The sequence below is a fragment of the Sabethes cyaneus genome, chromosome 3, assembly GCF_943734655.1.
Source record: "Sabethes cyaneus chromosome 3, idSabCyanKW18_F2, whole genome shotgun sequence".
NCBI classification, from domain to species: domain Eukaryota; kingdom Metazoa; phylum Arthropoda; class Insecta; order Diptera; family Culicidae; genus Sabethes; species Sabethes cyaneus.
Genome location: NC_071355.1, coordinates 62055160 through 62080577, shown reverse-complemented (window position 1 = coordinate 62080577; position 25418 = coordinate 62055160). Strand labels below are relative to the sequence as shown.

At 39.6% G+C, this 25418-nt stretch overlaps 2 protein-coding genes across 6 annotated transcripts; one reads left to right on the top strand and one right to left on the bottom strand.

Annotated features, from left to right (window-relative positions):
* The first annotated feature begins 996 nt into the window (after window positions 1–996).
* Window positions 997–4297, top strand: LOC128742099 (thiamine transporter 1-like). Of its 3 annotated transcripts, none has more exons than XM_053838313.1 (4): window positions 997–1287; window positions 1351–1415; window positions 1498–2682; window positions 2743–4297. In XM_053838313.1, exons 3-4 carry the CDS (start codon window positions 2557–2559, stop codon window positions 3952–3954), a joined length of 1338 nt encoding a protein of 445 aa, XP_053694288.1. In that variant the 5' UTR covers window positions 997–1287; window positions 1351–1415; window positions 1498–2556; the 3' UTR covers window positions 3955–4297. The 3 variants fall into 3 exon arrangements, with proteins under 3 accessions (XP_053694288.1, XP_053694289.1, XP_053694290.1); XM_053838314.1 differs by having other exon boundaries at window positions 997–1415; window positions 1498–1778; window positions 2379–2682; XM_053838315.1 differs by having other exon boundaries at window positions 997–1415; window positions 2379–2682.
* Window positions 4298–6210: 1913 nt separating this feature from the next.
* Window positions 6211–25299, bottom strand: LOC128742531 (protein kinase C-binding protein 1-like). 3 transcript variants are annotated; one of them, XM_053838927.1, is made up of 8 exons: window positions 25084–25299; window positions 19331–19616; window positions 18171–19141; window positions 17829–18107; window positions 10364–10538; window positions 7892–10305; window positions 7197–7817; window positions 6211–6546 (listed from the first exon to the last, which is right to left on the bottom strand). In XM_053838927.1, the coding sequence occupies exons 2-8, from the start codon at window positions 19587–19589 to the stop codon at window positions 6481–6483; spliced, it is 4785 nt and encodes a 1594-aa protein (XP_053694902.1). In that variant the 5' UTR covers window positions 19590–19616; window positions 25084–25299; the 3' UTR covers window positions 6211–6480. The 3 variants fall into 3 exon arrangements, with proteins under 3 accessions (XP_053694902.1, XP_053694901.1, XP_053694903.1); XM_053838926.1 differs by having other exon boundaries at window positions 19331–19599; XM_053838928.1 differs by lacking the exon at window positions 6211–6546 and adding an exon at window positions 6600–7098 and having other exon boundaries at window positions 19331–19599.
* Window positions 25300–25418: the final 119 nt, after the last annotated feature.

The following is a 25418-nucleotide window of genomic DNA, read 5'->3' as shown; positions in this document are numbered from 1 at the left end:
ATTTTCTGGATAAACTAACGTGGCTAATTTTCAGTAAAAGTAGCTTACTCTTTTAGCCTTCGTAGATGACCATCATGACATCATACATAGAAAGTTTAAGACGGCAGAGGCGATCTTCGCCAGACTAAAAACGAAGGCTAGGAGGATCGGGCAACAAATCAATGCGTCAGAAACCAAATATATCATAGGAACAACGTTCGCCCTCCACGGACAATGACTATTGAAAGCGGTGAACTTGAAGTAACGGATAAGTTCATATATTGGAAAGTTCTGGTCACCGCCAAAAGGAGCAAGGAAATCGAACGACCCATTTGAACTGGCGATTGGGTATGTTTTGCCCTCCGCACGATGTTCGGTCAAGTCGCCGCCGTACAAGGCTAAACGTTCATTAGATCGGCAGAAAAGAATAAATTTCAAAATATTTAGCCAACTAAAAAGAAAATTTTCAAAACATTTAGCTAACTAGTGACTCCGGCAACCGATTCATGCAAAGCTGATGTATTATAATGACTTAGAATCGTCGTAAAAAAATAGAAGAGAGGAGACACGCAGAGTATCTCTCCTTGTAACATAGGTCTATTTGAAAAATTACCCGAAAATTCTTAAAAAACAGGCATCGTTCACATTAATTGTGAATTCAGTAAATTTGCCAGGTAATCGATTTGTCGCAGGCGAACCATACATCATTCCATAAAGAACGACTTGTTCTATTTGAACACGTTAGCACCGTTTTACGGTTTTCTTGGCGGACTCAATCTTAACTCTATCTGTCACAAGTCGAACAAAACTCGTTCTATAGTTAGAGCGCATGCTTCAAAAAACATGCTTCCAACATGTGCATCGCAGATCGCACATAAGTGATAAACAAGCATGAAACGAAAACAACTGTCTTTCACATTTATACTATACCAATCCTTCCTTCTACAGCGATGTCCTCAATTGACAGTTGTTGTGACGTGCTTGTTGTGTACGTAGGTGATAGGGTGTTAGAGGAAATTAAATGGTTATTTAACGTTTTGTTTAAAATATTTGTTCCCCCAAAACACACCTCTGCAAAACGGTATTTTTTTACGAAAAAGTGCAGAATTTACTGACAAAATAGTTACTGGCCTTGTTGATAGAATGGAACTTGATGTTTTTTCACATAAAGCTTTACGAGTTCAATAACAAGGTTCGATTGAGTTGAAAAATGGTTTTTACGAGGGAACAAACATTTTACTTTTTTTCAATATTCAAGTCATTTAGTACAATTACTGTTACCCTAACGTAGCACATGTACCTGCGCAGGTGGGCAGCCAGACAAGGCAACACATGCATAATTTTGATAATTTTTGCCTGTCTATATCGTAGAATGGTTCAAACTTTGTCGACTAGTTATTTTTTTAGTCAAGCTGTGACGTTCTTAACTAAAAAAGGTAAGTATTCCGACAGCAAATGCGCATGATTTAAAACCCACTTATTTTGAGCCGTAGTAATAGCCGTGGTTTTTTTTTCTAGATTTGAAATAGAGGCTACTGGTTCCTAGACTGGTTCTGTACATTTCACTGTAGCTGCCAGTTTTGCACCATTCTATTAGCGAAGAAACGAATAATATCAATGAACTTCTGCTTTAGTTATACGGCAGCACAACGACTGACGTCGGTCGCGTCACAAATTCATGCAAAATCATTTACGTTCACAAATGTGATCAAGTGATTGTTGATTGTGAAACTCTATCGATGTCGATGATAGGAACATTTGTTTTGCTATACTTCCCAATAAAGAAGATTCATATTCTGGTGAGGAAAAAAGCAACTTATTTCGATACCAAGACTCGGGTGCATCTTTTTCCTTCAGCAAACTTGAACGTTTGTGATTCGAAGATAAGATTAAATGATTTTTGCTAGATTGAGGTCTTCGTATACCTCATTATCAATTAAAAATTTAAGCTTTAACTATTCAAACACTGGAAATAGGGACAATCAAACTATGTTATGTAATAAAAGAGCGATTCGAGTGTCTGCATAACCAGTAACGGGAAATTAGTTCAACTGAGATCAACTTGTACTTTGAACGATTGGCAAAGTTCACAGCAATTGAGGGCTCGTCGGAAGCAAGCAGCTGCTGACAAAGCTGTGTTCGTTACGATTTGTTTACTATTAGCAAAGCTTGATACGTTCAATGTAATATTATACATTAACTACCATTATAAAATTACAAAAAATGTAAAACTATTGAATGCTGTCCTTAAGTCGTGTTGTAAATTTTTTGAGGAATTCTTAATTCAGAAACAAATAGATTTTTCTATCCTCCGTTGACGTTTCCACTGACAACACTGATCTATCCAAAGTTTTAACCAATCCACAAAAGCTTTCGATTACCGGTCTTTTATTCGCCAGACTGGGCGTGCAACGTTCCTACCCTCAACACTGCTGGACAGGCTATGTATAGTGGTTTAAATTACGCGTGCTCATCAGTCAGCGCTCGATGCTAAAAGCGACAGCATTGATTATTGTTGGTGATTGAGTTTTGCCCTGCACTCTTCTGTCTGTCTGTCCGGCTGTCCGTTAAAATAGAATGCAACAATGGCTAAAAATATCGCTGCTGCTTTGTACGTTCGGCTTTTTGAAAGAAATCCGCCCTAGCGAACCGTTCATCGTAGACTATCTGGCAGGACCATGGCGCAATATCACAATGAACGAGGTTTGGTAAATTTTATAGAAATATTTTCAACTATTTCAAAACTACGTTGTGATGTTTCAGATTGTCCAGGAGGCCTTTCCCATCGGTACCTACTCGTACCTAACGCAACTGGTAGTAATCTTTTTGGTTACCGATTTACTGCGATACAAACCATTGATCGTGGTAAATGGCCTGGCCGGGGTCGTTGTTTGGAGCATGCTGATATGGACAGTATCGCTGCAAGGATTGAAAATTCTCGAAGTATTCTACGGCACTTACTGCGCTGCTGAAATAGCATATTATAGTTACATTTACGCAAAAGTCGATCGAGAACATTACCAGAAGGTAACATCGCACACTCGAGCTGCAATCTACAGCGGGAAGTTCTTTGCCGGAGTCCTGGCACAAATCTTAGTATTCACTAAGGCGATGGATCTGAAGGAGCTAAATTATCTCTCACTAGCCGCGCAAATTTGTGCTACGATGTGGGCACTGTTTTTACCTCCCGTATCAACCAGCATGTATTTCCATCGAGCTGCACTTCCAATAAGAAGAACAAACAGCTTTCTAGAGGAGAATGGACAGAAAGTCAGCAGCATCGATGATCAAAACTTCCTCGAAAAGCCGGCAACATTCAAGAGGAAAGCAATTTCAGCATTTATTCTAATTTGGATACACTTCAAATCTGCATTCACGAATTTGACCGTACTTCAGTGGAGCATTTGGTATGCGCTTGCCATGGCCGGCTACATACAGGTCATTGCATATGTACAGGCACTGTGGAGTGAAGTCGATTCCGATCAACCCGCTAGCTGGAATGGTGCTGTTGAAGCAGCCGTGACACTACTCGGAGCGGTCGTATCGCTGCTAGCTGGTTACATCCACGATGGGTTTCTGAAGCCAAGAAGCAGTCTGTTTTCCCTATCTCTACTATCACTGGGGCAAGGAGGAGCCATTTTGCTTGCAACAGCCACCAGCAATCTCATTGTTTCCTACTTAGGATACATTGCCTTTGGCGTACTGTATGCTTTTACAATTACAGTTGTCAGTGCCGAAATTGCTAAAAACATTTCGGACGATAGTTTCGGGTTAGTGTTTGGCTTTAATACGCTGATAGCTCTGTCGCTTCAGACACTACTGACATTCGCCGTAACCGATGCCGCCGGATGGTTCGCGCTGGATGTGATTGGTCAATTCACCGTTTACGGTTACTACTTTATTGTACTTAGCGTTATCTATTTGATATTTTTGCTTGGAGAAATTCTAAGCAGTTTCTACAGGAGAAATAACTAAGATGAACTCGTTATGTGCCGATAATTATAGCCAATAGATACCACAAAGTACTTAGAATCCACAACGAAATAAGTTAGGTTGTAGCATTGTTTTAGTACAAATAAATTAGACTGAATGTTTGAATTATAGACTGATGGCAGATTGAGTTTGTTTGGTTAAGAAAAACGACCACAGCGGAATGTCCCACGTTTTAAGGTGAAGGTCTTCAGAGTGCAGCTGCGGTAACATACATAGACCCAATTACAACATATGCAGTAGTAATATTGGTGTCTTATTCTCAAACACACTTACCTGACAACTGTCGAACCAATGTCATACGCTAAACCCAAATTTGTAAAATGGCCTTAACATTGAAAAAATTGCTCTGTTCATTTATACCGAATATCCTGTTTCATCTACCGAATTTAAAAAACATCTGTAAAAATTTGTAATTAATGAAATACTACGGCTAAAAAGTTTACCGATTATTTGGCCCAATCAAACCAATAAAACGGTTCTAATACTACAAACGAAACGCGCAATCTGCATTGTATTACCTACTATTACTACTTTTCATACTTCCAATTTCTTACACAACAATATAGCCCATATAATCTGGGAATTAAAACTTATCGCTGTTCCACTTGAAAGCCATAATAATATAATAAAAGGACGACAAACAATTTTACTCATATTGTACATGTCGCAAATATGTTGTGTTACCTACTCCAATTACATTTAATTTTTTTTTTGTATGTCAGAAAAGCACTCAAAAAAAATATGCATTTAATATTTTGTAGCGCACAATTTAAAATTTAAATCCACGAGAAACCAATTTTAGTAGGACGGGTATGAAATGGGGAAGGCAAACGAGAAAGCGACCAACATAGCTTTTGCCAGCCCAAGCTCCTACCTAGCGCCTCCACGTGGCCATACCCGGTAATACTCTATTGAGTAGCTAAGCTACGAGGTGCGATGCCGTGTGGTACCCAGATGCAGACGGCTGAGCCACACGGCCATGGTAGCAGGTAAGTATAATATGTTATTTTAATTATTTGTTTCGTTTTAGCTCAAGCGCCTCCTATTGTACAATTAAGACTCTAACCGTAACAAGCTTAAATAATGCACATGGATATCGTAAGGAAAAATTAAATTACTTATTGGATATTAGATGATGGAAACTGACGCAATTTTTTTTTTCATTCGAAGGATTGGTGGTGAGATTGTTCTATTTTTCCCATATATGCTTCATTTAATTTTATTTTTAATATTTTATTCATATCTTAAGCTGTTCCATACGGTCAGTCGGTAGCTGATTAGCTCTGTTCTTTAGCGGCGCCTTTGTATTCATTCTAAGCCACTAAGGCCGGGAGAAATATTGTACCACAAACGGATATCACTATTGGCGGCGGCGATTTTCAGTTCAGGGATTTTGATCAGTTTGGCGTATCGTTGACTGGTGGCTGTCTTAGCCGCTTTGGTTCGAGCTCGCTCAATGCCGGCTTTCGCCTCTCTCCGTTCGTCGATCTACTTCCTTCATACGATATCCACTCCATCCGTTTGCTGCGCGCTTTGCGAAGGGTTTCGTCACTAGTCGTGAAGTCGTTCTTGATGTCGGTCCATTGCTCTTCGACGGTTCCGCCAGGTGGTAACTCTGTAGATTCCTTAAGTGTCGCTTGCATGTCTGAGAAAATGCAGATATCAGCATGTCTGCACATTCTGTTGTAGTTATTGGTTAAGGGAGTTCTGAAAAATTGTCGCTAATAGTGAGAAAGCTATTTTTTGTACTTCAGCACTTACTACAATTAAATACAATGAGAACGAAGTGCAGAATACAACACTTGGACGCTATCACAATATCAAATCACAAGATCAAAATACTGCTGGCAGTGATAATGTTCACACCCGTCTAACCCGTTTGCCGTACTTTAGATGAGCAATAGTTTCGACTCCTGAGTTCATTTTTATTTTTGTCGAAAAGGCAAATCGCATCCGAAAAATATCGGGGTAAAAGTCGGGAATTTGTTTTTCAAGGAGTTGAGTTGTCACACTGGATAATTCAACAGTTCGCCAACTCACGAAACCCCCAAAATGGCAGTATCCAAAAGTCAACAAATCAAAAAAGTTATGATAATATGATTTCTTCTTTGTTCGGAATTAACCAATCATGTGCTATCATATTATAATAATCAATTTTGCAAAAGTAACCTGCAATAGAATCAAAAACAAAATTGCTGAATTTTTAAAATTTAAGTTTTATTATTTATCTTTTTCCGAATTGTACGAAGCGAAGAAAAAGCAAATCAGCATCAGCCGCATATATTTACAATAAGAATATATTTACAAAGATATTATTCTGATACTACGAAACAAATCACTTGAGACCAGTGCCATTATCTATTTCTTTTCTTGATTTCCTCAAGGGCGTTTGACATCTTCAGCAGCTGGAAAATTGAGGGACGTTGGAACATTAACGCTTTTCAAATGATCCCAGCTGCTGCCGAAGGAAGGATTCATCGATACCGATGATAAAGAACTCTGCTGGGGCTATGTATTCATTGAACCGGGCACTACCGTATATGGCGGTTGATTTCCTGCTACCGTATTGAGCATCTGAGGAACGAGATTTGAGAGAAATATTTAAAATAAATCGGTTGTAGTTACAATTTGGCAGGTAATCTAGATCAGATCGACGACTCTTCATTCGTTTTTCGACCCAAAGCAGAAATTAACGTTTTTTCAAAAGGGGAAATTAAATTTTGCTTTCGGGATCAACAGTGATAAATCTGTCAATAATTTATAGCTAAGACACAAACCCATAGTTTTAATACTTTGTTCAAGCGCGTCGCTAGTGATAGGTGAAATGAACAAGAACTAATTTAGCGAGCAAATTATGATATGCAGAGGAAATAAATGAAGAAAATCATAATGTGACATAAATCATTGGTTGGATTTGTTTTCTCTAACAAAATAAAAATGAATAGTTCACTGATTCGAAATCCGTTGTTTTTGCTGTATTGTTGGAAACTTAAAAGTAACAATTGAAAGAATCCGCTGATTCAGTACCAGCAGCAGATAATATAAAACTCTATCCAATTTACAGAACGAACTTATTCGGACGCATTACGCTCGGATCGTTGATTTTGGCGAACTGAAAACTCATCGCTTCAAAAATGGGACATGACATGACGGGTAAATGAATAGAAAAACAAAAAGAAAAGAAGTGTTAGCTAAGCACGCTACAAGTCGGGGATTCAATTTACCAATCGCTGGAAAGATTGTCCTTTGCCAAGTTGGTTTCCACCTCTCGTCGATGTGATAATAAGTTGCTGCTGAGCAGGCTGTATTGTCAGTCCAGATCGTCCGTTCAAATTTAAAGTTTGTACGGTGCTGATCTTTGGCGTAGTCATGTGCTGCACTGTCGCCTTACTGCAGTTGACCACACCGGTTGGCTTGTTGGCAATAGCGGTGCTCGGTAGATTAAACTGACTTTGAGTACAATTGTTCATGTGAGTTGCCCAGTGTTGCTGCTGACAAGGATAATCACAGTATGAAGTATTCCAGCAACAGTAAAATAACGCCTCTTTTCCGCAGTTTATGCACCACTGTTTCTTCTTAGCTTCTTCTACCGATCGGATGCGCTCGATTTCACATTGCTTGCGAACTTCGTTGATGAGACGTGCTTTCTCTAGGTCCATGTTTTTACGCATTTCACACAACACCAAATCGGAGTTGTGCTTCAGTTTAGTAATTTCCTGCTGGTGGCAGTGTTTGAGCTTCTCTATTTCCAATTCCAAAACTTTAACCTTTGCCTCTAGGGCACCGCTGTTATTCGACAGATCTGCCAGCGTGTCTTCGATAACGGATCGGAAAAAGTCGGCCATCTGTCAATGAAAAAAAAAGAATAAATTACAGAATTACGACGAACTCCCTATTTAGATAACAAAACGAAAAGTACCTTGTACGAATTATTAATCAAGATCTGCGAAACGGGACCAGCTCCAGATGGATAGATGCAATCGCCTTCCGACCGTAGAGCGCCACTTGGCCGTGATTGCATTTTTGGCGGGGTAGACACAATAGTTTCCGTAACCGCAGCAGCCAAGCTTGGCGTAATGAAGCCGGACATCATATGTTGGCCCTCAGCAGCGTTAGCCTCCGGAGGTGAATTCACAGAAGGTCCTGCAATCGGTGAAACGTTTTGCTGAAGTGATGCCGTGCTACTTGGTCCAGCGGCTTGCGGTTGCACTGAGCTTCTGGCCGTTACGTTCGCTACCGGTACTGTCGTATCATTGCCAATGTTTGCTCGATTCAGTGCAACAGGGTTTACTGTCGGCGCTTGTTCGGTAGGAGTCAGCAGCGGGCTTGGAATGTGTACCATATGCATCATATTGCTACCGTTTTTGCCTGCAGGAAAACTATTCGCTACCGACACGGGCATTACACTTGGTTGATTTGAGTTACGAACCACGGAGGCAAAAGCAGGTTGACTCACAGATTGTGCTGTTGTTTTGCGTGGCTTTTGCTGTTGCTGCTGTGTCGGTATAGTATTTGGGGTCGTATTTTTTGTTACTGTTTTGGAGAGAGTTTTTGGTTTCTCTGCAGGTGTCACAATTACTGGCGTCTGTCCGCTACTGCTAGTAGCAGTACTCGTCTGATTTCCAACTTGATTAGTGAGTTTATTGATATCCTTAACCATGATTCGATTATTAGTACGAATCACTACGTGGTTAAGGTTCGTTATATTCTTGTTGTGAATTTCTGACATATTGGCTGTTGCTCTATGACCTGTTGCAATCGTCAGCTCTGCTTCTTCGTCAGATAAAGGTTCAGCTTTGATCGGAAGCAATTCTTGAGCAACAGTTGGCGGCGCTGCGTTTTCAGTCACATTATTTATGGCGGCGTTTGGCTCACTGCATGGAGCCGGAGCTGGTGGTGGTGGTGGTAAAACAGGCGTTGCAACGTTAGATGGAGTCGAATCAGGTGGTGGCTCTTCTTCTGTAGGTTCAGTTTTAATTTCGCTTGCCGTCAACGGTACCAGCGGAATAGAACTACTTTTCGATGCCGCAGGCGGTATGTTAGTAACAGTAGGAGGTCGGCTACTGGTAGGATTTTGTTTTTCATTAGTAACAATAGGGTCATTTTGTTTATCAGTTTTTGACGACAATTTAATTTCGTTGTCGACGGCCAGATTTTGCGTATCGCTTGTTTCACTGCAATCAGATTCTTTTGCGTCACCCTTGCCATCACACGATTTCGACTTGGACTTGCGTTTTCTAGTGGGCGGTACAGTCTTCCAACTATCTGATTCACGTTGTATGACCACAGTTTCCACTTTGCTCTGCTTCGGTTCTTTAACCGTTTCTGGAAAAGGACTGACGCTTTTACGCTTTCGGCTAAGGTGAATTCGCTGTGTGCCTATTTTCGATAGATCGCTAGTGACGGGTTCGCCTTCTTCCTTTACACTGCAGATTGTATTGCGACTATGTCGCTTCTTCGATTCTTGAGACATTTCCATATTCACTTCCTTGACAGCTGAATCCTCTACGATAGGACTGCTGCTCTTCCGCTTTCGTGTGCTATACTGGCGTGCAGCTTTCGGGTCATGTTCTTGATTAATACCAGAAATATTTATTTCATCTTTAACGCTTTCTGGTGGCACATCAGAATATTGGCGCACATCCGGAATTCCAGTATCCTCAGACGATTTAGTGCCTTCAAACGTCTCCTTTTTTGTTTTCTCTGGCGAAACGATACTATCATTATTCGCAGCTTTCGGAGTAGATGTTTTAGCCGGACCGCCTATATCTACTGGCGATACAGAAAGGAAGTTATCTGCGGTTTTGATGATTCTTAACATCAGCTTAGCCTTCTGTGAATCGCCACTTTCGGCTATTCGTTTGAGTACCCCTGGAATCATCGATTCCAAATGTTCGTCTAGTTTAGTAACTTCGACTGGTGTTCGAAATTCTGCATATTTAAACTGTCCAAACTTTCGCTTTAACTTCGCAATATATTGCTCCGCCTCGCGCATGCACTCTGCCATGTTAGTACGACGCTGTAATTTTGTATTAGGATCTTTTTCGCAAAACAGATAGCATTCTTTTATCGGTACCCAGGCACGGTCGTGGTCACCAAAGAATCGAACATCTACAAGTTGATTAGTATTTACAGACATTAATTTGGCAGGCCAGAATGGGAATCCTTTCAATTTTGCCCAAACAAGTAGATGGGGCTTCGTGCACACCTCAGTGAACCATGTTTTGCACGTGTTTGCATTAAAATAACACTCATTGCAAGCTTCTATCTCATTTAGCTCCTGCTTACAGATTTTCATTAGAGCTTTCGCTACCGGCAACAGCTTGCCGTTGTCTGGAAATAAAAGAAATTAATTTTATTATGAAAAGCTCGTTCTAAACACTGTACTTACTAGGATAAATCGAGGCATTATGCAAAATCCAGCTTACGTCCGCTTGGAACGCATCAGTTGAATGATATTTCTGGTCGTCGATATTCTTCTGGAGCATAACCAGATCAACGTGTTTTGTTACATACAGGTCGTAGTTAGGAAATTGTTCGCTGTCCATTGTATTGAAAATCGTGCTCTGGAAATTAATAAGCATATGGGTTTAATATATTTTTATAAACAAAATATTATAAACTTCTAATTGAGTATCACTCCATTCGAATCGAAATGAAAGAGTGATGAAAGCACCGAACCCGCTTAAAAGACATAACGCGCTTGTTTAGGTATATTCGTAACAAAAACTGCAATAAATCCAAGATTTCTGTTGCCTGTTTTACAGAAAAATGGTTAAGTGATTCGTTTCCTGATCGAGCAGTCTCTATGCCAGAGTATCGCAGTGTAGTCTTTTCCATTTAGAATGGCAATGGCCGCATAAAATTTCCAATTTCTCCATCGCCCAAGCCCAAGCGGCGTCGGTCGGCCTCGGTCCCGCCGGCCAGTATGTACTTTGTTTTAGACGTATTTACCATTAACCCAATCTCTTCTGCTTCGCGCTTTAGTCAGGTGTACTCCTCAGCCATCGCCACAGATGTTCTGCCGACAAATTCGGCAAAGCTGACGAATTGACTGGATTTGTTGAAGGTCGATCCCCGCGTGTTGATATCCTCTCGGTTCATAGCACCTTGTAGGTATGAGAGACCATCACCTTAACGAAGTCCTCTGTGTGAACCGAATGAACTCGACAATCCACCCGAAATCCGAACACAACACTGTGTACCATTCATCGTAGATTTATTCAGTTTGATGAGATTCTTGGGGAAGCATAATTTTCCATAGCTCTTACCGGTCGATGGTATCATATGCGACTTTGAAGTCAGTGAACAAATGGGGCGTGGGAACCAGGCATGGGTAAAACACCTAACCTAGCTTACACGGTGGGCACCATTGCCTAAAACCACTCAACAAACTTAATTTCGTTTTGAACGCCGTTCCCGTATACTCAAACAAACACAAAGTATAGCAAGAATTGCACCGGTGGCGTTAGCTTTAAAATTTTGTCAGCCTAAGTTTTCAATGCCCTCGGTTTGTACATTTCCGAGTGTTTACTGATATTGGAATCCACCGTACGTGAGTATTTTCAAGCTTGTAAAAACACGCGTGGAGGCGCTTCATATTTATTGCAATTGGCCGTGTGAGTAAAAGAAATAGAAAAGCAAACGCAAAGCTGATCGCCCAGCATATATCCGAGAAACTTTTACGAAGTAGAAATACACGCAATCCCGAGTGTTTCCGAAGTGTTAAAACCTGGTGTGTAAAAAACAACACTGAAACGACGCGCGGTAGCTTTTTCACAGCGTACGGGTTGTTTTATCAGGCACGGCAACAGCGTACCGTCTCAAATAAACTTCGTGGTGGTTTTCAAATGCGGCACGCAGTTTGGTTCAGATCTTAGACATGCTTGGCGGGAACTCTGGTTTCACGGCCCTTTTGGAGAATCTGCCTCAGTGTAAATATTTGATCCGTTGCTGACTGTCGTTCAACGAAGCCTGCCTGATGAATTCCCACAAATCCGTTCGCAATTGATGATGGACGACGGAGAATGATTTGGGATAGCAGTCTTTCACGACAGCAGCGTCACACTTGACGACTTTACAACCAACTCGCAAATTCGCTAACTTCTAACATCAAAACTAAATAATTTTAGAAAAATCAGTTTTTCAACTTTGAGTGCGATTTTCTCATTTTCGTGTTTTGTAACATGGGACAGATATGCTTCCAGCGGCAGTTAAGCTCTCTTAAAATTCTTAAGAAACCGCTCCTAAAAATTTCCACCAAACTTTCAAGCGATATAGGGAACTAGGGGCAAGACAACCACCCAGAGCAAAATTACCACCCTTCAGTTTTCGACGAAATCGACAAAGAATTTTAATATGGTTATTTTTTATGGTTTCTAAAGTGTCTTACAATATACCATAAGAAAAGGCTTCAATAAAAAATATAACCTCAGACATATGATTTTGAAATTTTACTTTTTGAAAATTGCACCAAATGATGATACTAGGTATTCCGGAAACAAGCATACTGAAATCTTATTTGTCTTTATGTGTATTATTTTTGGTATAACACATTAATTAGACCTAATTCCTATAAATAGAAGGATAAAATTACCCATTTTTCCAGTTTTGGTCACTTTCCCCACTATAGTGGCACTTTTGTCCCGCACCTATTAATATCGAACGAAAAAAAATCTGAAACGAAAACGTTTTTTTCTATATTTATGTTATTTTGATATTGAACTCACTGAAACTGTTTAGACTATACCCTCCTCTAAGTTTTAGGCCATTTCAGGTTGAATTCAATTAGTTCTTTTTACCCGTAATTAATTGAAAACAGTTCAGATGTCCTTTATGCCCCGGTCCCCCTACACGTTCTTCAGAATTCATTGCGCGCTTGGATCAGAAAAATAACTAGTTCCGGGACTAGAACCGGCCATCTGGCCTCGAAAATGCATGAGATGGTCACTAATCACTATTCTGACATGCTACATGTCATTTGTATTTGTATATGTAAATGATATGACCACAATCGATATGTTTAAAAAAATCGCATATTTCAAAGATTTCAAAAATTTGACAAAATTATCTGAAAAAGTCATGTCGTGATCCCCCGAGGAACACCGGAATCTTCGGGGCCATGTGACATATGGCTACGATCTGTAGGAATCATGAAAATAGAAAACAAATTGGTGAAAACAAATATTAAAAATTACAAACGAACCGCCGTTTTCAATATCAGAATTTTCAATTGCTCTCCTTTCGTGCAACAATAATGCTCCAGGGTTAGATAGAATTAAATTCAACTTGCTGAAAAATCTACCTGACTCTTCTAAAAGGCGTCTATCGAACCTGTTCAATAGGTTTCTCGAGCTAAATATCGTTCCGCATGACTGGAGACAGGTGAAAGTTATTGCTATTCGGAAACCAGGAAAACCAGCCTCCGACCACAATTCGTATAGGCCGATTGCAATGCTCTCCTGCATCCGGAAATTGATGGAGAAGATGATCTTATTTCGTTTAGACAAATGGGTTGAAACGAACGGTTTACTTTCAAATACTCAATTTGGCTTTCGCAAAGGTAAAGGAACGAACGATTGCTTAGCGTTGCTTTCTACAGAAATACAACTCGCTTTTGCTCGTAAAGAGGAAATGGCGTCCGTATTCTTGGATATTAAAGGGGCTTTTGATTCAGTTTCTGTAGAAGTCCTAACCGAGAAGCTTCATTCACGAGGACTTTCACCGAATTTGAATAATTTTCTGCTCAATTTGTTGTCAGAAAAACGCATGCTTTTTACACATGACGATCTGACAACTTCAAGAATTAGCTACATGGGCCTCCTCCAGGGCTCTTGTTTAAGTCCTCTGTTATATAACTTCTACGTCAATGACATCGATGAATGTCTTGCTAACCCATGCACGCTAAAGCAACTTGCTGACGATAGCGTTGTATCCGTAACGGGCAACAGAATCGATGATCTGCAAAGTCCTCTGCAAGATACTCTGGACAATTTGTCCAGCTGGGCTCTTAGGCTTGGTATCGATTTCTCCCCGGAGAAAACTGAGCTGGTCGTTTTCTCTCGGAAGCATGATCCAATACAACTGCAGCTTCTGCTAATGGGTAGAACGATCTCGCAGGTTCTAGTCACTAAATATCTCGGGGTTTGGTTCGATTCTAAATGCACTTGGGCATGCCATATTAGGTATCTGAAACAAAAATGCCAACAGAGGATCAATTTTCTCCGTACAATAACCGGAACCTGGTGGGGCGCCCATCCAGGAGATCTTATAAGGCTATACCAAACAACGATACTGTCGGTTCTCGAATACGGTTGTTTCTGTTTCCGCTCCGCCGCGAACACGCACATTATTAAGCTAGAGAGAATACAGTATTGTTGTTTGCGGATTGCCTTAGGATGCATGCAATCGACACATACGATGAGTCTAGAAGTGCTGGCTGGTGTTCTTCCGTTGAAACACCGTTTTTGGGAACTGTCCTACCGTCTGCTCATTCGATGTGAGGTTATGAACCCATTAGTGATTTGTAATTTCGAGAGGCTTGTCGAACTTCAATTTCAAAGTAGATTCATGACTTTATATTTCGATTACATGGCTCAAGATATCAGCCCTTCTTCATACACTTCCTTTTGTGTCGCATCGCAAGATAGTTCTGATTCTGCTATATTCTTCGATATCACCATGAAAGAAGATATAATTGGTATCCCGGATCAAATTCGTGCACTTGAGATCCCTAAAATTTTCTACAATAAGTTCGTAAACGTTAGTTCTGATAAAATGTGTTTTACTGATGGATCTAAGCATAATGAGTCCACTGGCTTCGGTGTCTTCCATGAAAATATTACAGCTTCTTTCAAACTCGATGCTCCTGCTTCTGTATACGTGGCAGAATTGGCCGCAATTCACCACGCTCTTGGGATTATCGAAACAATGCCCACAGACCATTACTTTATCTTTACAGATAGTCTCAGTGCTATAGAGGCTCTCCGCTGCATGAAGCCTGCAAAGCATTCACCGTATTTCTTGGGGAAAATACGAGAGCTTACAAAAGCTTTGTCCGGGAAAAAATACCAGGTTACCTTAGCGTGGGTCCCTTCTCACTGTTCCATTCCGGGCAATGAAAGGGCTGACTCATTAGCTAAGGTGGGCGCAATCGAAGGGGAAACTTATTATAGACCAATTGCCTATAATGAATTTTTTAGGCTGTGAACCATTTCGCGAAATTTTTAACTTTTTGGTTAAAATTTGACAGTTCGATGGTTTTCCGAAAATAACCTTGCTCGGGAGCATGGTTAGTTTTAACCCAGTTCTGAGAGCCAATGAGATATGCACAGGTGAGGAAGAGAGCTTCGATAAGTTTCACTGATTTTTCGTTAGATTTTTTTTACATTGGTATGGATGCTTATCGCATTATAAATATGTTCAAACAACCCGGGTTGAAATGAGATGAATTTTATCTATCAAATAAAAGCAAATGAATATCAAAAATTCCTCCGATTTTAACTCGGACAGAAAAAACAATATTTTCATCCTCACCTTATATGCTCTCATTGAGCAAAAAAACTATCAATCCGTCAAATATGAAATGGTTCACATTCTGAACTAATTTTAACCACTCAAGGAGAAATAACCATCGAACTGTCAAATTTTAACCAAAAAGTTAAAAATTTCGCGAAATGGTTCACAGCCTTAGGCTTGTGGTGCCAGATCCCAGCACACAGATTCCCTTCGGGCCCGAGGAAGACAACCAAACGTGCCGGTGCGAGACATTCTGGCGAGCAGGGATCTTCAGTACATGACTCTGGTTTATAACTTTCTAAAGAAAATTAACGTAAGAATTTAATACGCTTTTGTATAATCCGCAGACCAATCGCCCCAACGGTTTCCACGTAACAATGCCACCCCAATGAAGACACATTAATTCTGACCCGCACTCACGAACGTAGTAACTGGAACGCTGAACAGCGTTTATCTACTGGACCCTGACCATCGCTAATAGTAGAAAACAATACCGAGCTTTGAAACCTTGAAACTTATCCCTCCTTGTCCTCCAGCTTTGGAATATAAGTAATTAAGGCATACTAACCCCAGTAAATCGGGTGTAACGATCGTACCCTCTAACATAGTATATAAGCAGTGTTGAACATGTTATAAAAACTAGACATAAAAAAAGTTGGTTCCTTAAAGCTACCGTATACGAGCCTGTACAAATAAATGACATGATAAAAAAAAACAAAAATTGACGGGTATTTTAGTTCAAATTTTTCGGTGATTGTAGACTTATCTATCAACACCATTTTTTAAAACTTTACAAAACTTCGAACATACAAATCAGTTTTATTAATAAAATTACAACGAATGCAAATTATACTTACTTTGTATAATACTGAGTGCATAATAATCCCCACTGAATTCTAATAGGTAATATTATACCGTGTACCTATGTATTTTCATTCAAGTGTTCGAAATTTATTCGAAGTTAGAATTCAAATCATTCTATCTTTCCGACGTTAAAATAACAAATAAGCCTAACCTAAGAGAGAACTGTTATCAGGGTTTCCTCGATATAAGACAACTTCGTTATATAACAACCTCGATATAAGACAATTCGATATAAGGCAATTTTTGTCTTATATCGGACAAAATCCTTTGACATAGCTAGTAACGATACTACTGTTTTACCTGACTCACTGCGAATGTACGTGTTATTGAAATAAAACGTAACCATACCGTTTTCTTCGTTTATAACGCATATGCAGCTAATATCGATAACAAATGATCTTTTATAAGCTGTCCTTTTGTTATTGCATTTAACTTTGCAAAAAGTTGCATAAATAACAATCCAGTTTCACAATATAATTATTGCGTACTCCTGGCAGTTGAAATATAACGTTTAAGTACGTTATTTTTAGTGAACAAAATTAACGATATTTTCGATACAACGGCGATATGTTTCGAAGCCTTTCGAACTAACAGGATCCCGCGAACACTACGCATATTCGCAGTGAGTCAAGTAACACAGTAGAGCTAATTTTTCATTCCAAAATCAGCGCCATGAAGGTGTTCATTATTTCAAAATAACCTTAAAATTGTAAAAAACTAATGGTTCAAACATTAATTAATAGTTCAAAAAAACGTAAACACACAAAACAGAGCAAGATTGGCGCACTCTAACGCAATTTTTTTTGAAAAAATCATGTTTCAATATACGACAATTTCGATATAAGACAACTTTTTGAAACTATAAATTGTCTTATATCGAGGTATCCCTGTATTCCGAATCGAAAAAACGTCTTTTTCAAATTGATTCAATTTTCAAGACGACCTGATCTCCTGGGTATGATAGAATAACGCATTTAAAATAAACTCGTGGACGTGACGCTCACGATGCTGAATAATAATGATGCAAGATTGCAAGCTACACATTCCCAAACTGTGCTGTTCTTTTTTTCTTTATTCGCCCTTGTATGGCGGCAGCATTGTACAGTGCTCACTAGAGAAGAGACGTGGGCAAAAATCGAAACTGCCACTCACACTGACTCGCACTACCGCACATTGGTGTATGTATGTAGCACACATTCAAAAAAAAAAATTAACCTCGATTTGCATCAGTGCAAAAGGAAAAAGAGTTCTCGTGTAATACATAATTTGCAGTCAAGGACTATGAGCGCGATACATTAACACACCCAAAAGATTAGACGTATTATCAAAAATGATTACTATTTTGCTGATATTTCAAATCGATCAATATGATGAGCAAATTTATCGTATTATCACCAACAATTTTGAGTAAATTCAATCATGCAAATCAATAGAATCTAAGTCCTCGACCGTTAGGGTTGAGCGTGCACACTTACCCCCTTTAGCAGCTGCATTCGTTTCATCGCAAATTTCAGCGACACTGTGAGGCTGTCAATTTTAAGCTTATCTTTCACCGGCTTTCCTCCCTCGTCGGAACAGCTTTCGTCGCTGGTTTGCAGCTTGATGCATTCGGGACAATTCCACTTTTTCTCGACGATGAAAAACGCCGGGTTGAGCTTCAGACATACAGGATGAAAGCATCGAATACATCCGGCACACGTTTCCAATCCTGGTTCACAGGTTTTGCAGCGCCAGCAGAATTTATCCCATCCAGACTAAATGAAAGAAACATAATAAGTACAACGGTCAGCGATAAAAATTGTCAGATAAATACATACCTTGGGAGCAACTGGTATCAGGAGGTTCTCACTCTTTCCTGCACCAGCTGAGTCAGTTTCATGGTCGGAGTTATCAGATCCATCGCTATTCTGGTGAATGCTGCTAAGGAATTTACGCTGCTTCATAGAAAATTCGGCATTGGCGGATCTCATTCCTGTGCGCTTAAGGGCCGCAGATGGGCTGCCGTCGTCCAAATCTTCGTCGTCTCTGCCACAAACCGAATACCGTTTCTGTGAGGTTGGCGTTAGACTTCCACAGCTCTGGCTATCATCACCATCAAACCGCGACCGTCGACGTTTTCGTAGCTTTTCCGCTCTAGAATCCTGCATGAATTCAGTCAGAATTTTCGAACTGTCCTGTGACGCTTTCAGACACTTCATTTCGCGAGACATTCTCACATTGACAGTAGCAGTGGCAATATCCGCTTCGTCATTATTTTCATTATCTATTGATGAAAGTGTATCCTGCACATTATCACACTTTGATGCTGCTGGTTCAATCACAGCTTTTTCTGCAGTGAGAGAATTATTTGTGAAAAGATTGGAAGGTTTCTCTAGTTCCGTTGAACTGCAGCTGTTCGAACCAAGAATAGTTGACGTTGACGTATAGCTAGAGGAATATGTAGAGGTACTATCAGTCCTGGATATTATACGACAGGCTGTCGTCTCTTTCTTCTCCGGTGATTTTGTCATAACAATTTGCGTTTGCGTTGTGGTTGTCGGTTTTGGTGGTGACCCGACCGGTGGAAGTGGCCTTAACCCTTGAACACTTCTAGCAAGAGCTAAAGTCGTCGGTGACACACTGCTCCTCGGCGTTGCTGTTGAAGCTAACATTTGAGGGCCATTCTGAGGAATTTTCGGAAGCATTTTCACCAGCACAATCTTGTTTTGTGACGTTTTCAGCTGTAACGTCGGCTGTTGAGCTAAATTGAAGTTTAGTTTTGGCGGCGTTGTTTTGCTTTCTGATTTATCTGAAACGAAGTTTGATTTTTTAGCATTCTTCTGCATGGTTTCGTAATTGGGCCGCCCAGATGAAGATGGGGGTTTCCTGATGAAATATGTTTCAATTGCGTCACACTTATTAATGGCTAAATGTTTATCCTTATCGATTACGAACAATGATGAGTTGGGCTGACTAAGAGTAGTGTTAGATCGATTACCTTGCGAAGACTGTGCGGTGCTGATAATCGACTTAGTGTAACCAAAACCTGTGCCGCTGTCGTCCTTCGTGAGCCTTATCTTGACAATATCCTGCTGGGGCTGTTGTGAGCCCAAATTAGTTTTTGTCGGCGAAATTTTGTACACGTTTCGACTGTCAATCATGGAGCAGTTAATCGTCGGTGACACAACGCTGACCGTCGGCGAGGGGATGTTCGGAATCATCCTAGTAGAGTCTCCGCTTGGATTCGTAGAGGCCATTATGCAGAATCTGTAGTGATGGAAAAGCTGAATTTTACTATTATTTAACCCTTCAATTTTTTCATCACACCAGGCCGGAACTATTTTTAATTGTCAAATAATTGCCTTTATATGTTGGTTATATTCAGTTGATACCTAATAATGTCTTAAGCTTAGTTTTTACCGTTATAATTTTCAATATCCCAGCTCTCAGATCCCAACCATGATAAAACAATGTTTACTACGATTGCACTATACATTCCTAGTATAGGTTATAAACCTATATTCGTCACTCTTTTCGATGTGGTTAGGGTGGTGTAGTGTAGTGTAGCGGGCAGATTAACTCACTAATACTATTGTCAATTAAAATTCGTTATTTTTGCTTTACGTTTATTTACAGATGTTTCTAAAACGCGCAAAAAACAAATGCTTTTCACGTCCTTTGTACGTCTCCCAAAAGTAATTTTTTTGGATCTTTTAGTAGATACTTCTTACGTAATTTTTCGAAAGAACGTAGGTATCATTGAGAGATGCTCTTTAGTATTTCTAGCTGTCTATTTTTACGGCGACATAAATGCATTGCAACGAAATATTTCTTAATGATTATTACATTAATTTATTAAATTATTAATTAATTACATTAATTAATTATTACATTAGGCGAGTTTACTGACCGCTAGTTAGCGACTTTGGGAGTTAATTTTAAGGTCACTCAGTACCATCACGTCTACAAGTTAGCTATATAGCGAGTAAACAAGATGAGTTTAGGCTTAAAAGATCGTTTTCGTAGGTCTACTGACTTCTGGTATTATCCTTCTTTGGGTATTGGGTCCGAACAAGCGATAACGAGTAAGAACGGACCACTCTTGCTTTAGCAGCAGACCGAAAACAACAGGCTTTACTAAATGGTATAGAAAATATAGTGTCTGTAAAAAGGTGTTTAGTTCCTAATAATTTCATACTAAAAAATTTTTCCGCTAAAATACTTTTCGCGAAAATCTACTCTACTAGAAAATCACGCCAGACAGTATAATCATTATATTAGAATGCCAGTGTCGCTGCAGTGCGCGTGGTAAACATCACACATGTTCAGATAATGTATTTACATTATATATGCAAATGTGTGTGTGCCTGAGATTCATCAAAAGGGAAATCTCATTGTCAAACTTTGACAACCAGTTTAAAATTTCAAATATGGCTGCCAAGTAATGTGATTGGAAACTTCGCTTGCTGCAAATTTCTGAAAAAATCGGTGCAAAAGGGCGCAGTTGTGGGATTCTATTTATCCGGACGAAAAGAAAAAGAACGTTTAAAACCATTTCACTGGCATAAAAGCACAGCGGAGAACGCACTGATGACAGCACCAACCAGCGCACAGATAAAGAACAGATAAATAACAATGAGCAACTTTGACAATGAAGTTCCCGATTCACAGACTTGATACAGACTGTTAGCATCATGTTTACCACAATGAGTCCTATAGAAAAACAGCGACACTGGCATTCTATATATATTGATTCTACTCGCCAGACTAAAAACGGAGGCTAGGAGGATGGGGTTATAAATCAATGCATCGAAAACCAAATATATGGTAGAAAGAAGCTCCAGAGAAAGCAACGTTTGCGTCATGCGGACAATGACTATTGACGGCGACACACTGAAAGTGGTGCATGAATTCGTATATTTGAGATTTCTGGTCACATCCGACAATAATACAAGTAAGGCGATTCAACGAGGCATTCAAGCTGGAAATCGAGCCTACTTTTACCTCCGCAAGACGCTTCGATCAATGAGCATACGCCGTCGCACAAAGCTGACGATGTACAAAACGCTAATCAGATCTACGGACTTGAGACAGTAACTTTGCTTACGGAAGACATACGTGTACTTGCCGTATTTGAACGAAAGGTATAGCGGACTATTTTTGTCGGAGTACAAACGGAAAGCGAAGAGTGTATAAGGCGTATGAAACATGAGTTGCAGGCATTACTTGGAGAGATTCCCCTCGTCACCTGGCGAAAGTTGGGAGATTACGGTGGGACGCCCACGGCGCAAGAATGCCGGGCGACTATGCAGTGAAATCCGTACTCTTCAAGAACCCCACCGGCACCAGGAACAGAGCGGCCCCATGTATGTCGAAACGCGCAACGAATGGGCGACGAGTTGCCCAAGACCGAGTACAATGGAGAGGAATTTTTTATACGGCGAGAGCAACCCCGGCTCCCACCTGGTAAAGTAAATAGGAAATGATTAAAAGACGATCATTAAGACTGTCGCAGTGGCCTTTGAACCCAATGCCCTTCTGGCATACAAATAAGTAGGAAATGATACTTTCCGCGAAAATGTTTTCTGCGAATCAGTGTATACACTGATACCGCGTTACACCCAGCCTATTTATGGTGACCCTATCCGGTAATACTCTATTGAGTAGCTAAGCTAGGGGGTGCGATGCTGCGTGGTTCACAGATGCCAGATCTCAAAACTGAGATTTTGCGCAGACGGCTGAGCCACCCGGCCTTGGTAGCAGGTAAGCCTAATATGTTATATTCATTGTTTGTTTCGTTTTAGCTCATCAAGCACCTCCTACTGTACAATTAAAACTTTGGCCGTAGCAAGTTTAAATAATACACATGGATATCATAGATTTGGAAAAAATAAATTAATTATTGGATATTAGATGCACTGATGGAAATTCAAATGACGCAATTGTATTTCACGAGACGGATTGCTGGTGAGATTGTTCTATTTTATTGCCCATATATACTCAATATATACTATAAACAGTCTATTATTGAATAAATCTTCCTAATCCTTATTATGATTTATTTATTTATTATTTGCCTTGCCCTACTAATACGATATGCTCTGTTTTCGGGTAACATCTATGAAGGTAGTATGGGTTCCCTGCACTTTCAAAAGTTGATGCTACACTAACATTCCTACCCACTTCCCCTGCGGTTATTCGCACGTAGCCAGATATATAATGCGATTATATAGCCACCTACAATGTGTGCAGCCACATATGCTAATGCTAATATTAAAGTTCTTTACGCTGATCTCAAAACAACATTTGATAAAGTGGACCACGGAATTCTGATTAACAAGCCAGAGAGACTCGAATTATATATCATTTCCTCGTTTAGATTGTATCTGACAAACCGGCGCTTTACGTTAAGGTTATAAACTGTACAGAGCTTCTCGCTGGAGTATTCTGGTCCGTTTCTCAGGAGAGTAATCTTGGGCTCCTTTTGTTTTCACTATTCGTTAACAAGGTTACATGGATGCCGCCAACTTTACATCAACGATGTCAAAATATACATGAAATATGAATAGTAACATTGATCTTACCTATGCAAAGTAAGTGCAATTGGAGTTTTCTAACATCTGGCATCAACAATTGATGCAAATTGAAACAAACAGAAAATTATAATGCTTGTCCATTTCATTTCTGGACAGTATTTCGCCATTTTGCCATTTCGATTTTATAATTTTTCCACTTATTCTGATGTTAGTTTTGCGAGACTCCAACCACATGCGGAAACAAAAAGACGCCTCCGCGGTACAATAATGTTCTTCAACCTTTATGTAACATTTGCTAAAAAAATTGCCCGAAATGAGCAGTTGAAGCTGAGCAGAAAATAAATTTAGATGTGGTAAAATTGAGTAAAGAGCAAAGCAAAGCCTAGGTGCTACATTCCGTTATCGAAACTTGACCTTCTGTTTTTGTACGACAGACTTCGCAGCTAGCTGAGTATAGGACAATTATAGGGCCAGTTGCTAGAATCCTGATGACTCTACAGACTCTCCCAGCCGAGCTTCGAACATGCGACGATTGGCTTATTAGGCCAGCATCATACTTCTAGACCAACTTGGAGGCTGAGTATACCTAGTAAATTTTTGTTATAAAGCAAGTATTGTGACTAATCATTGACAAGGTAGGAGGTCAAGATAAGAAAAGTCTTTGTTTCTTTTTTATGATAGGAATCAAATCCAGCAAATCCTACAGAAATGTCGAGAGTACAACTCGCCCACACATCACATTTTAGTTTTAGATTTCAGGGCAGCATATGATACAGTCCGGCCCAAAAAGCGTGGCGGATAATCATGTCATGAGAACGAATTTCCGAATAAACTGATGTGGCTGATCAAACACCTTCGATCCACCAACCTACGCCAAACGATTTCGATCCAAAACCATATTCTGAATTCCGATTGGCATGTGTTATGTGTTAATTATCGAATTCAAAAATTACCTCTTTATGAAGCATATAGAACCAACATAGTTGAGTTTTGAATTTATAGAAAGGAATATTACAATTCTGTGAGGTATTCAACAGTATAATATAATAAATCAGTGACTAAAGAGTATTCCAGCAAATACGATGAGATAAAATAATAAGCATACTACTTTATTTTGCAAGATGTACATATTAATTCACTTATTATTCTTGTGTTTTAAACCATTCAAAGCTTATAGTAGATGGTATTTCAAGAACAATTTTCTAAATGTTATATAATAAACGTAGGCTTCATTCGCAGAATTTAAACATAATTTCATAGCATAAATAGGAATGACAGTTTTTTAAGACTTTCATATAAACAAATCACTGTGTTATAAATCAGAATATTAAACGCGTCTGATACAGCGGTAACGCAAATCGAATCGCTTTATCTATCATGGCACATTAACTATTCTTTTATGTTGTATTGATTACAGAATTATTAGAATTAATGAATGCTATAGGTGTACACTGCTGAATGCGAATAAAAAGCTGGAGTCGTATCACTCAGCCATACCGCGACAGTATGTGTATAGTAACAGCGAAAAAATAAGAATGCAGCACAAGTAGAAATCGCGTAATCATGGACTTCGATATTCCGTTCTGTGTGCCATGTTATTTTAATGATCACCAGTAGTTAAATTTTCACATTCCCAATTTGTCTCTATTTCATTCATCTACGTAGCCATTATGGATGATAAAGGTGGACTCTTGTTAAAAAAAACTTTTTATAGAGCTATATTAAAGCTTTAATTTTGTTTTTTACTGTTTCTCAGTCCCCTGTTGATTTGAACAGTCCCTACGTACGAATAGCAGCAAATCATTGTAAACTGATTGTTGACTATTTTTATTACTGCCATACAGAAGCTCAAGTTGCGAAACAAAATTGAAGTATTAGGTACTTCAACAATTAAAAATAATCTGCAGACTAGTTTACTTATTTTAGACAGAAAACTTGTTTTTCGAAATGTTGAACAACTTACGGTACATATCAGAATTATCAATGTTTGAAACAATCTCATGATGTGGCAAAGAACTCTACAGGCAATTCCGAATTTGCCCAAATCATACTAGGGTACAACATACTATCAAGAATTGCACGGTGCTTCGGCCAAGAAAATGATTTTACATCCGATACCATCACATTCCCCAAAAGCATAAAATGGATACCGAGACGACAGCCAGAAATGAAAGGGAAAAATATTATCAAACTTAAAGATTAATTTTTCACTCACCTATTATCCTAACCGGGCTGAAAGCGTATTCTAATCCTGTAGCCAGTTTTTCGCGGGAAGGTCTAGTTCTATTCGTATCCGGAATCTGGTTGCATATCTCCGGAATTTTGCAGACAGTATTTTTCTTCCTTGTGGGCCTTTCTGGGCTGGCTAAACTTTCACTGCGAATGTGTGAATACTACACCATCGTACGTAGCTCTCGAAGCCAAGAATGAAATGGATCGCTCGCTCAATACCTACATCGGTGTGTGCACGCCGAGAAACTCGATTGTTCAGATGTGTGCGCGCTTGTGTACGTGGGGTGTACAAAAAATAGCACCTATCACTTTGGCATA